A 12,400-nucleotide genomic window follows, 5' to 3' on the forward strand; every position below is an offset into this window, starting at 1 on the left:
TAATACGCTTTGCTTGCTTCACAGCACCTCCTCCTCCTCCTCCTCCTCCCATTCCTCTTTCCTGTGTGCCCTCTATTCCTAGTACCCGACTACATTCTCTTCCCTATCTCCCCCCTTCCCCCTTCACATTCCCAATATGCCATGGCCCTAGTACTACTGACAGCACGTGCCATAAGCAGTGCTTTGAAAAACTTTTAAGTAGACATGCAACGTGGCCAACCCCAGTCTTCCTTCTGTTCCTCCTCCTTCTCGTCCTCTTCTCTCCGCCTACATCATTCTGTTTTTTGCCTTTTGCGCTTTAAGTTGTCTACTCAGTTCCAATTTTTTTGCGCTGCCTGTGCTCAGCCTGCCAAGGTGTTTGCAGCAATTTGTGTCACCCGACTCGGATTCGGATGCCTGCCTTCCTGGTGTTCTCTGCCGCTCTCTGCTGTCCTGCTGTCCTACCATCTTCCATCCTTCTTGTCGTGTCCTTGACAAAGCAGCTGCTCCAACTCCTGCTGTTTCTGCTGTTCCTCAGTTGTCCATTGGCTCTCAGTACTTTGATTGTTGCCTCAGCATGCGGCGCACAGATTGCGCCAATTTAACCTGTTGCCATTCGCGCTTTGGATTTCATTGACATCGCTTGGCTTTGCTTGCTCTGAAGTTGAGTTGAGTTGAGAGTTCAACTTCGATTTGGTTTTCGTTTTCGATTTTGGCAGCGAAAACTTTTTGCTATAGGCTCTCTGTGCGGCAAAGTCAAAGACGGAAATGAACTGCAGTCGAGTTGAGGCGCACTTTTAATGCAATTCCAATTTAACTTCGTTACAGTTTCAATGCACCTTCAAATCGCATTTGCCGTTCAAAACTTTTCGCCACTTTCCAAAATCACGAAGTAATTGCAATTTCCCAAATTTGTGAACAATTTACAAAATTAAGTTCGCTAAAGTTTCAAAACACGCTCCCGGGCTTCGCAAAGACCACAGCAGCGACAAAGGCAGAGAGGGAGAGTGAGAGAAAGAGAGAGAGAGAGTGAAAAAGCGGGATAGAAAATGTGGTAAAACAAAGGCAAGTTAGGTTGATTGAAGGACGGAGTATATGGAGTATACTATATGCCTTTAGTCACCACGAAATGAAAACTTATCGGCGCTCAACATCCAATTGAAATCCAAAGTTTGAGCACTCAATGCAAGCATGACTCAAAGCTGGCCAACTTGATTGGCATTTGGGATAGGACATCGGACATCGCTTGGATGGACAGAACAGCTTTCAGTTTCATCTTTTATTTTGCATAAGGCGTTGGCATCGGCATCAGCATCGGCAAATGCAAATGCAAATGATTCTGCTCGGTGCTGCACATGCACATGCTCATAGTCATTACAAATTAATTTCACACGTGACTAAGTCGACATGGCAGCTAGAACTAGAAGGGGGAGCAGCCAGCGAGTGAGGGAGGAAGGGAGTTAGGGATGCAAAGGAATGCCAACATCAGGTTGGGCAGCAAACTGACATTGTGTCACTCATATGACATTCAATTACGAGAAGTTGTTGCATCTTGATGAGCAAATGTGCCATATAATATGCTCTTGCGCCCTCCGGCATCATCATCTTCGTCCCCCTCTCTCTGCAGCAGAAGTACTTCCCTCTATCGTTGTGCCCTAACTGCCACATGCAACTGCATGCTGATTGCTGATCCCCATAGGGAGCGCAATCGATGATGTTGTCGATGCTTCTGATGCTGACGTTGCAAGCAACAGAAACTGTTGCATAAGCCAAGGGACAATGTCGTATTCAAGAGTGTGTTGAGTACTTTGTGCGTAAAATTGACTGAAAGCCGAATGCAAATGGAATCTTTGGCTTGGTTCATTGCATTTTTTGAACCACCTTCACAAGAGTTGAAAGACCCAATATCAATATTGGAGGGGATAAATGAATTTCGTTTCTATAAGGGCAAATCGTTGTATTCTAGCTAACGAGCTGAGAGAGAGAATGCGAATATAACCAGAGAGCAATCTGAATTTTCTTCTCTATCAGAAAATTCACCTAAGTATGGTAAACACTTGATTATACGATTTGTTTATTTCAAGAATTGTTTATATAATTATTCGAATTGTTGTTTGGTTTGGCTTTCTTTTCTATTTTTAACGCAATCATTTCTTTGCAATAAACAAACTGCGTAAATTCGGTTTGCTTACATTGGTTTTTAAATGCCAAATCGCAATGAACTCTATAGCATGTATAAATTATATTTTAATTGAACATAGTACTTGACCTTTACAGTCCACTATAATTTGTGGAATCCAGTACAATAAAAATTGGCTTTTTTTAGTTGAGCAAAATAATTAAATATAATATATTGTATATTTCTAGTTGGAAAATGTGTTCTATAAAATGTTGTTTGAGCGCAAAGCAGAATGTAAATAATTATTAATTGATGTTGTGTTTTCAAATAACAAAGAGATTGCACATTGAGATAAGCACAGCCAAACACGCAATCTCTCACTCACTTTCCTCGGGCATATGACAAGTCGAATAAGATAAAATAATCATAAAAATGTTTTATTCACTTAAAAGTTCAACATTTGAAGCTATGCATTAAAAGTGTCAATAAAACTATTATTATAGATTTTGGAATAGATAAATATTTGAGTTGTAGTGTATTTAACAGTCGCAAAGACCTGCGCTTCAAAAAAATACGTTGTTCATTGAGTACATAAGATATATAAAACTAAAATATGCGCTTTCAGTTACTCTGAAATCGTTGCAGTGAAATGTCGTTGAGCAAGAAAACTATTAACATTATTATTGGACTCGGCGTGATGAGCTTGAGCCTGTCCACATGTCTATTATCGTATCGTAGTAAGGAAGGATAAATTTCATAAAACTTTCTTTTAATTTCCAATTATTTTGAAATAGATCAGAGAGAGTATCTTGATGTTTTGCGACCATTGCAAATTTTTGCCACTGCAATTATGATATATGGAATTCTTAAGGCTCATCCGGCTCATATGCCCAAGATGCTGCTCTTCTGGTTGGCCGCATCGTCGATATTCTGTACCATTCTGATTTACGTTTGTCTTGACTACATTACCAACTATAATTACAGATATTATAGAACTGAATGGTATATTGGTACTGTAGCGCCTCTTTTGGCTGCTGGTAAGTGTGTGAATTAATGCCTTGAAAACAATTCCTACAACTATTCAATTGCAGCTGTTGTGGCGTACATGATGAACAAAATTTATGAGGAGTATGTTGAGCTCACTCTAGGTGCAGATGAACCCGTTAAAGACAATCACCCACCCAAATATGATCAGACCTTGAACAATTTTGTTATCTCATCAAACGCATAAATTGAATTTCGACCAAATTCTTGGAATATTTAACTTGAAATAACTTTGCATCCGCTTCAATTCAGAATAGAAAGGCAGAAATTTTCATTGAATTGTGAAATAGAAAAGTTGCATGCTACGTACTTTTTTAAATGCGCACATTAAAATTTAAAGCTTTGAAATGAGGTTTTAACATGCACATTAAAGTGTTAGTAATCGATCAATTTTTACATTACTCTATCAACATATAAAATTTGTATTCCGCTTTATTTAATTGTGAACAAATTCTTCGAAATAAAATTACATTTGCTTCATTTCGGAGAAAAAAGAAACCCATTTTCATTGAATTGTGAAATTGAAAATGTATATGCTAATTTATTAAATATTCACATCAAATTTGAAGCAACTAAATTTAGGTTTATCATGCAAATATAATGTACTATGTATAAAAATGTTAGTAATCGATCAATATTTAAATCTTAATATACACACTTCAATCTTAAAAAGCTTTTCAATTGAGTAATAGCATTGAAATATAACTATTTAGTAAAAAGCTTGTAATCGATCAATAATTTTATTTCACAAATTTTTCTTCAACGACTTTTGCATTTCGCCATTTCCCCATCCCTCTTTTTGTCTCTTTTTTTTCGCGCATACAAGCTCTCCTATCTTTTTTGTTATCAATTGTTGTTCAATAGAAACAACAGCGACACCAAACCGAACGCAACACCTTCAGTTGCGTCAGTTGGTGTTAAATCGTTGTGGTGAAATGTCGTTGAACAAGCAAAATGTCCAAACATTAATTGTGATGGGCTTGAGTCTGTCCACATGTCTGTTATCATATCGCTGTAAGCAAATAGTAAATTGCGCTTTACAAACCTTTCCTATTATAGTTTGACTATTTTGCCATAGCTCAGTCAGTGTTTCTTGGATTATCGCGAGCACTACAAGTTTTTGCCACTATAATTATGATTCTCGGAATTCGAAAGGCTTATTCGGATCATAAACCAAAGATACTGCTTTTTTGGCTGGTTATTTCATCTTTTTTCTGTACCACGCTAATTTACATCATTGTTGAATATTTAACCTTTAATGGTTTCAGTTATTATAGATGTGAATTGTACTGGGCTACTGTAGCACCTTCTCTAGCTGTTGGTGAGTAAACATCATATGTGAATTTAATCTTCGATAATTATCTCTGTAACATTGTCAATTACAGCTGCTGTGCTATACTTGATGAACATCATATATAAAGAGTACGTGGAGCTCACTCATGGCACACCACAGTTTGAAGAAGTGAAACTGAAACCTCCGCCCTATGAATCAGATTTACATAAATTTCTTGTGTCATTAAATGAATAAATATTATTTTTTGTTGATTGGTTGCATATATCTGGAATGTATAAACTACTTTCATTACCAAAACATTAAAATCTTCAAATAAATTATTTAATTGTCGCAAACTGTCAATTATCTTATCAGTTTCTCTGGAATTGTTATGGTGAAATGTTGTTAAATATGCTTTTTACACAACTAATGGGTATGGGAATCATTTCATAGTAAGTACCTGACGAATTACAGATAGTCAAATGAAGTTAAATGCAAATTAAAGCTTTGAATGCTTTGGGAATAATGAGAGACTCACAAGTCTTAGCAACTGTTACTTTGATCATCGAAATTCCAACTTCCTCATTTGACTGTGAGTAAGTATATTTAAGCATAACTTCATCAACTGTAAATTTTTGGTTAAATCTAGTTAAAAGAAGTGTAGTTTCTAGAGCTGCTTATATTTAATATTGCAATATAATTGATGCATGCGACCTGCACAGATTCAGAAATCGATTGCAGCTGCTGATATTACAAAAGGAAGTGTTTGAGGGTTGTGAACACCTGCCATGAACACATTCTTTTGGAAAAGTGATGCATATTGACGGAAGCTTCTTCTTTCTTCCACCCATTAAGCTGCGTTTGCCAATTTTTGGTTGTACTGGTCAGCTGCCGTTCAAACGAGTCTAAATGGGAATTGGCAATTCGAGTAGGTCCTCGCGTGTCCTGCGTCCGATAAGCATGAAAATAACACACATCAGCAGTAATGAAAACAACACGAATCATTTTTATTAAAAATTTCATTTTCATTTGCAACGCGAAAATGCGAAAATACGAAAATGGGGAAAATGGCAGAAATGGGGAAAATGGCAAAAATGTGGCAAACATGAAATATGAGCAATAAATGGCTGTCGGGCGGGGGGCATTGCGTACGTCCATCACAGTCCTTGAGCGCCAACCCAACCAAAAAAAAAAAAATCCCGAGTCCCCACAAACCCAATCCCAAGTCCGAAACCGACTTGCAATAACGATCTGCCGCTTTCATCCAATGTCCCCTTGGCTATCGTAGAGCTGCTGCTTGCCTCGGGCGAAGCGTTGACGTTCGAAAATTAAAATTACACAGCAAAACTTGCAGTGCAGTGTTCAAATATGCGAGAAAACGCGGAGCTGAGGCAGAGTAAGCGGCAGAGGCAGCCAAAGGAAGCTCTAAGGAAAAACAAACTGAAGAGCCGGAAACGACTTCCATTGGCGCTGGCGGCCACAATTATTATTTTATCCTAAGCTGGAGCCCGCATCGGAATTGAGTAAACACGCAGGCAGTTAAGATTATTCGATTCTTAAATAAACAAAACAAAAAAAAAATGTCTGCAGAATAGGTCAAAATGGAATCTCATCCCCACAAAGAAACAACCAAGCTCTCTACACTTTCTTTCTGACTCGTTTCGCATATAGAAATGACTCTCACAGACAGAGGAATTTAATTAAAGACGTTTAAGATTAATTGTTCGCAAATATAAAGAATTTATTTGTGTATCCAATCGAAACTATTATCGTACTTCCGACAAATTAAGTGTGAGAGACTAAACCAACTGCTCCATATGAATCATTTAAATAACAATAAAATAAACAAAGCGATAAAAAGCGTTTCCCAGAAAAAATAAATAAACATTGTGTCGCTAACTGATAAGAAAGTTCGGCCAGAGACCAATCGATCGTTGTTTGAGTGTAGCTTATCATAAAGAGTGAGAGAGAAAGAAAAAACATAAAGAGAGAAAAATATTTCGAATAAAGTTCTGAGCTAAAAAAATTGAGATAACATACCGAGGCAATTTTGATTTGTTTTGTGCCTCAGGCGAGCAGCGACTCAAACACAATTAAGCCTAGACCTTGTGGAGAGTTTATATAATGCGATTTTTAGTTAGCAAATCAAAAGCAGTCTATTGAAAATACTTTAAGCACATTATTTACATATTGTTGTACATAATTCTTTTACATTGAACTTGCACCAACAATCAACAATGCAGCTCGAGTGAACTCCAAGCTCCAAGCACCGCAAGCCTTTGCATTCTGTGCGCAATTAGCCCCACAATGGCAGCCAATGTGCATGCGAATATATATATGTATAAGCATAACACACATATATGTATGTGTATGTGTGTGTGCATGCATGTGGCAAGCAACAACGCTGGCAGCCAACAGGTGCCCCTACCCCAGTTGGCAGTCGGCTGCCGGCAGTCTGCAACCTGCAACCTGCAACCTGCAGCCGGCACATACTCGGCCTGAGCACTTAAAATTTAAAGCGTTTCGAGTGTAATTGCGCGGTAGCCGTTAACGAGCCGCTTGTTAAAGTCCCAACCTCTTTGCCACCTGCCCTGAAAACACGCGGTTAACTGCAGCATTTAATAAATAAATCAAACTCGACCAGCTAGATACTCTGCAATACAAATAGAGATAAGAGCTCTGTATTCAAGTTGCTCATGAAATATTTCAAGTTGAGTTTGCAGCATTTTAATTATTCCTAGTTGACGCCACTGGGGAAACAGCATGGGCTGTGGCAGAAACAACTGCTGTTGCATAACCAGAGTATGCTGACCATAGGTAACCTGAGTTCTTAGCCGCTGTGGTTGCCGGCATGGCATTAATTAACATTTCAATAGCGAGGGGCACTGCGCAGAAATAATTTCATGGCATTCAACACGCTGGACCTTAAAGAGGGCGTCATTTAAGTTTTTAAATTGCGCGGCGCCTCCAGAGATGCTGCACGAACTATCGCGTCGCATAATTCAACTTTTTGGTGGGTGGCCTGTAAAATGTGCAGCATGTAGCCCGAAACTATGCAAGTTTCATGAAAGTTAAGCGCACTCTTCGCGCTCTTCGTGTGTGTGTTTGGGGCGCCACAATGTTTAAAGCTTGCCACGCCGCATCGAGTGTGGGCCAGCAGCTGCGGTCAATGCATGGCAAATTGGATACACTAATTGACACCTGTGACATCCACAATGATGGTCGCAACTGACCATCAATGCAGAGGAAAGTAGCAGAAAACGAAGGACACGAAACAGTTGAAGTTCTGACCAAAGCCCAGAGCCTAAACAAACGAAAGAAAATATAATGAAAATACTGCGGTTCGGGCACCTCAATCAAGCATAAGAAAAATGTAAAAATGCCTTCAAAGCGGTGTCAGAAATTAAAAATAAACAAATTTGTATGCACAGCAACAACAAGGACAACAATAACAACAACCATGAGAAAGGACGCTGAACAGAAGCAACATCAAGAGCAGCTGCTGCTGCTGCTCATTTGAAAGGGGATTTTTTCGGGGTTTACGAATTTAGTTGACGTTGATATGACTAAGACTTGTGATTATATATTTATATAAAATATATATGTATATATACTGAATAGTTGCTGGATGTATCTTGTCCCGCGCCATTATCCTGCTAATGTCCCTTCGTGCCGTCTCTCACTCACTGCCAGAAATTTGCCATTTACGTAATTAATATTTACCTCTCATTGTTGAATTTTCGGTCTCTGGGAAAACTTTTGTGATTTTTTGCGCTGTTGCTGTTGTTGTTGTTTGTTTCCTGCTCACTGCGCGCAGACTTACAAATTACGCACTAATTAAGCGGCTTCTACGGTGGCGTCGACCATTTTTCAAAAAGTCCTTGGCTCACTTAAGGCTCACGGACAAGGGGACACGGCTTTTGGGTCAGACTCAGCCACAGCCACAGCTTTTGGCTTATTCTGATCACCTCCGAGCGTCGAACTTGCAACGCGCATTAAGCGACAAAAGTTAATGTGCATAATTAATTTGCTTTTGCACTTTGCTGAGCCTTCATTTTGTTTTGTTTCGTGTTATTTTTTTTTTGGTTTTTGTTTTTGCTTCGTTTCTTTCCCTTTTGTTTATTGCCAATGTCATTGTTGTTGCTGTTGTTGTAGTTGTTTTGTTGGTCCGAGCATAAATCAAATTGAAGTGAGCTGTCGACACGGGTATTCAAATTCAGCTTTCAGTCAAAAATACCTGAAGAGGGGCAATGGCAATGGCAGATGTGGAATGGGGGATGGCCAATTAAGCTGCCAAGTTGCCAAGTGGCGCACGTGAGGCACAAAAGCCGCAGCTGTTGGCAGCCAGCAACAAATTCATCATACGCACTGTGTAACATTTTTAATTGGCTGTGAAATTAAATTGCGCCCAACGCACACCTGACGATGCCTAAGATCCTTACAGCATCGAGCAACAAACGCAAACGCACTGCAGGTGGGTTGCTGGGTGGATGGTCGAGTGGTTGCGTTGCGTGCTTGCGTGGGTTGCTGGATTTTAGGCAGCAAATTCAATTGGCATAACATCGTGCGCAATAAACAACTTCATTTGCCAAATTTACTACCAGATAATTGAATAGCTTCCAGCAGCGACATAGACAAAACCAAAAGAAAAAAAAAAAATGAAAATACAGTCACAATCGAGTCTTGAGTTGGGGCAGGCTCGACTCGGCTCAGCTGGCTTCTGTTTGCTGTGTGCCGGTCCACATGCTCAACTCGTATAACATGCAAATGCCAAATTCAATAAACTCGATGCCTGGCAACAAATAGACCAAATTATTGCAAACCTACAAACAAACACACGTGCAATATCAACACACTTGTCGCTACTTGCGACTTGCCACTTGCCACTTGCCAGGGCTTAGACAAGTCGCCGAGCCACTTAGGAGCACAAAAATGCCATTGCCATTGCCATTTCCATTCCCATTCGCATTTTCACAGCCATTTCCATTACCATTGCTATTGCCACTGACTGAGGCTGTGGCAATACCAAGTAAATTGAACGACAAAAGTGCGTGCAATTGGCAAGCAGCCTGCTTTAGCCAGGATTCGTCTTGCTCTTTCCCCCCCGCCATGCGATAGATTTTGTGGCCATAAGTCGAGGGGTCGTATGCGTGATGTGCGCACATTTGCCTACGAAAAAACAGCAGCCAGCGGCGGCAATCTAAAAGATACACACGTACGGCAAACTGTATCTTTAAAATAGCAAAGTCAACTTGTGCCATAAGCCGCCATCGCGTTGATGTCTCTTTTTCCTTTCTCAGCAGCAGCAGCAGCGAGTGAATAAATTTAATTGTGAAATTTAAGAACAGTTGCCAAAGTTCATATCGCTATTTGATTACTTCAAAAATCATATTTTGTATGAATGCTGTCTGATTCCTTGATCAATTTCCTTGACGAAGCTTAAATTTGCGATGCTGTATTTACTTTTGGTTTCGCTCAGCTTGTTGCCATTCTCGTTGTCGTGACGCCTGGGATTAGGCCTATTAATAAATTTTGCGCCTGGGAATTACCACTTAAAGTCAGCTGACCAAAACTTTGAGCTCTTCAGTCCGGATTGCGTCGCATTTATCAGCTGGCATGACGTTGTTGAGCAAATGGCCGAACTTGACGTTGTTTAAGCGCCGTTGAGGGATTCAAATGCTGCCACAGCGCACGGCAGCAACAGTGGATGGCCATCCACTAGTAGTAGCAGTAGCTGCTGGAATCTCTCCAACATTTTCATTTTGTGTGTGTTTTGCTAAATGTGAGAGATTTTGATTTTGTCGCTGTAGTCGTAAGTATTCTGCATGTTTAGTTGGTCGCTTGTGTCGGGAATTGGGGTTTCCAAATGTGCCAAAGGGATGACACTGTTGATGATGGCGGACGGGGGAAGGAGGATACATTCAAAGATACTTTTGCTCGTGAAATTTTGGTTGCACATGGCGAGTTGTGCATTCAAATGGCTTTAAGCTTTTTGCATGTTTTGCCTGCGGTTGTCGTCGCTCATAAATAATTCAAATAATTTACACGCTTACTTAAACGTTTGCTGGAACCGCTTGTGCGTCTGTAAATATATAGTATATGTATCTGTGTATGTGTATGTGGGTTGGCATACCACATTATGTGGTTCATTGGTTTGTGCCACACGCAGCCCTCCATGCAACCCACTGGCAAGCCCATGCGTAGCAATCAACTAGGACCGTTCATGCTGCTTTCACAGTGAACTAAAGTGAACTCAACTAAACTTTTCTCACACACACCCAAACAGATACACACACACATACACTCGAAGCTGCCAACTGTTGTTGGTTTCTGTGGTTTTACATTTTCATATCATGCTTAAATATTTTACACCAATTTTGAGCTGCGCTTGTTGCATCCCTTGTTGTAGTTTATAAAATTCCTAAAGCTGCAACATGACATCGCAACGAGTAATCATGCCACATGGACAAGTAGAGATCAGAGCTGCATGTCAAGAGCATTATCAACCCAAATGCACGTAAATTACTTTTCATTGAAAGTTTCTCCAACTAAAAACAAAAAAAATATATATAAAATAATACTAATGCAAAGCTAGTTTATCAACGCTTAATGAATTTAAGAGATTTCTATTTGTGTCGATGAAATACCAAAAAATGAAATTAATTAAGTATAATTAATGTTTTAAGTAAAGGCAACCTTGACGTACATATGTTAAAATGTACAATTTTTTTTATTTGAATGTAGTTGGTCTTTGCTTCCCTCACTCTTCAAAAAGGCATTGCGTGTGAGTCTGAGATGCTCGCGATTCACATACATATATTTTGATTTATAATGACACATCTCTCTTAAGATAAGAAAGACTTCTCTCAATCATAATTAACGTTTTAGTTAAGATCCACAATGCGATTATATGTCGCTTCTAAGGTTTGTTAGCTGAGCTCGGTGATGCGATCGGCAGTTCATTTTAGGCAATCGTTCAAAACACTTGCATTCCAAATTTTTCAAATTGAGGTTTTGAATATAATCTGATTATGGGGTGCCTTAAAGCTAGTGGAATCGCAATTACCATAATCAGTGTTCTCTGCACGCATTTTCTATTTATCGTATACGGCTTTGAGGGGACAAATCTTCGGAATCTGAAAAATAATTGTAAAAAGATAACTAAATGGAATTATATTTAACTTTAAATAGATTTTTTTTTTTTAATATGTATAATTTTTTATTTGTCTTTCAGTTTTTAATTCATCTATGGTTCTTCTGGGTAACGGCTCTAGTTTAATTTTTAACATGTTTGCCTTGGCACGTATAATCAAGAACGATCCTCTCGGAGTCAAACTATGGATCGCTTATTCAATAGCTCTTGCTTCGCTTCTTATCATGGCTATTTTTTATAAAATACTTTCAGGAATAACATATGAAATTTGTTTGTTTTTTATAAGTGAGTAATATTTAATTAAAAAAATTTTCTAATTGTTAGTACATTCTTTTTTATTTTTCAACAGTTTACCTCTTTATTTCAACTATTATAATGGGTTTTCTTCAAAGGAATCTTCAAAGAAAACAGAATGTGACATTTGAGACTCAAATCGATGACTCTTAAAGCTAATGAAAATGATGATATCATCTTTACAATTACAACTTATTTTCAACATCTCAATAAAGCAACTCAAGAAATAAAATTGACTATTTGTGCAAATATTTAAATACAAAATGCTCAGAATGCCAATAATAAATGCTGATAACAAATAATAACAAAAGCTCTTTCAAGATCTCAGAATATAGAGTACTTACCCTTTAATGCTGAGTTAAGGAAGACGATTTTTATTTTGCGATTCTCTTAAATTTCACTTTGTAAATATTCCTCTCTATTGGGTTATGTTCATGGTGCGCGGCTTTGCGTTCGGCAGTCTATGTGGAGCATGAACTCTAACAGCATTACTGCTCTATAAAGCAGTTTTGTTAAAATCGAATTCAACATGAAATGC

At 38.8% G+C, this 12,400-nt stretch overlaps 2 protein-coding genes and 1 long non-coding RNA gene across 5 annotated transcripts; all 3 read left to right on the plus strand.

The window, feature by feature from the left end:
* The first annotated feature begins 2,734 nt into the window (after positions 1–2,734).
* Positions 2,735–3,640, plus strand: LOC133844700 (uncharacterized). 2 transcript variants are annotated; one of them, XM_062278798.1, is made up of 3 exons: positions 2,735–2,835; positions 2,893–3,135; positions 3,190–3,640. In XM_062278798.1, exons 1-3 carry the CDS (start codon positions 2,748–2,750, stop codon positions 3,327–3,329), a joined length of 471 nt encoding a protein of 156 aa, XP_062134782.1. In that variant the 5' UTR covers positions 2,735–2,747; the 3' UTR covers positions 3,330–3,640. The 2 variants fall into 2 exon arrangements, with proteins under 2 accessions (XP_062134782.1, XP_062134783.1); XM_062278799.1 differs by having other exon boundaries at positions 2,735–2,832.
* LOC133844701 (uncharacterized) lies at positions 2,787–4,783 on the plus strand. 2 transcript variants are annotated; one of them, XM_062278801.1, is made up of 4 exons: positions 2,787–2,790; positions 4,112–4,156; positions 4,221–4,463; positions 4,528–4,782. In XM_062278801.1, exons 2-4 carry the CDS (start codon positions 4,117–4,119, stop codon positions 4,668–4,670), a joined length of 426 nt encoding a protein of 141 aa, XP_062134785.1. In that variant the 5' UTR covers positions 2,787–2,790; positions 4,112–4,116; the 3' UTR covers positions 4,671–4,782. The 2 variants fall into 2 exon arrangements, with proteins under 2 accessions (XP_062134785.1, XP_062134784.1); XM_062278800.1 differs by lacking the exon at positions 2,787–2,790 and having other exon boundaries at positions 4,044–4,156; positions 4,528–4,783.
* Positions 4,784–11,366: 6,583 nt separating this feature from the next.
* On the plus strand, positions 11,367–12,094 carry LOC133843667 (uncharacterized). Its single transcript, XR_009894529.1, has 3 exons — positions 11,367–11,564; positions 11,650–11,853; positions 11,918–12,094. It is a non-coding gene; the product is annotated as an uncharacterized LOC133843667 (long non-coding RNA).
* The last annotated feature ends 306 nt before the right edge of the window (positions 12,095–12,400 follow it).

The sequence above is a fragment of the Drosophila sulfurigaster genome, chromosome 3 (assembly GCF_023558435.1).
Source record: "Drosophila sulfurigaster albostrigata strain 15112-1811.04 chromosome 3, ASM2355843v2, whole genome shotgun sequence".
In the NCBI taxonomy this organism is placed as follows: Eukaryota; Metazoa; Arthropoda; class Insecta; order Diptera; family Drosophilidae; genus Drosophila; species Drosophila sulfurigaster.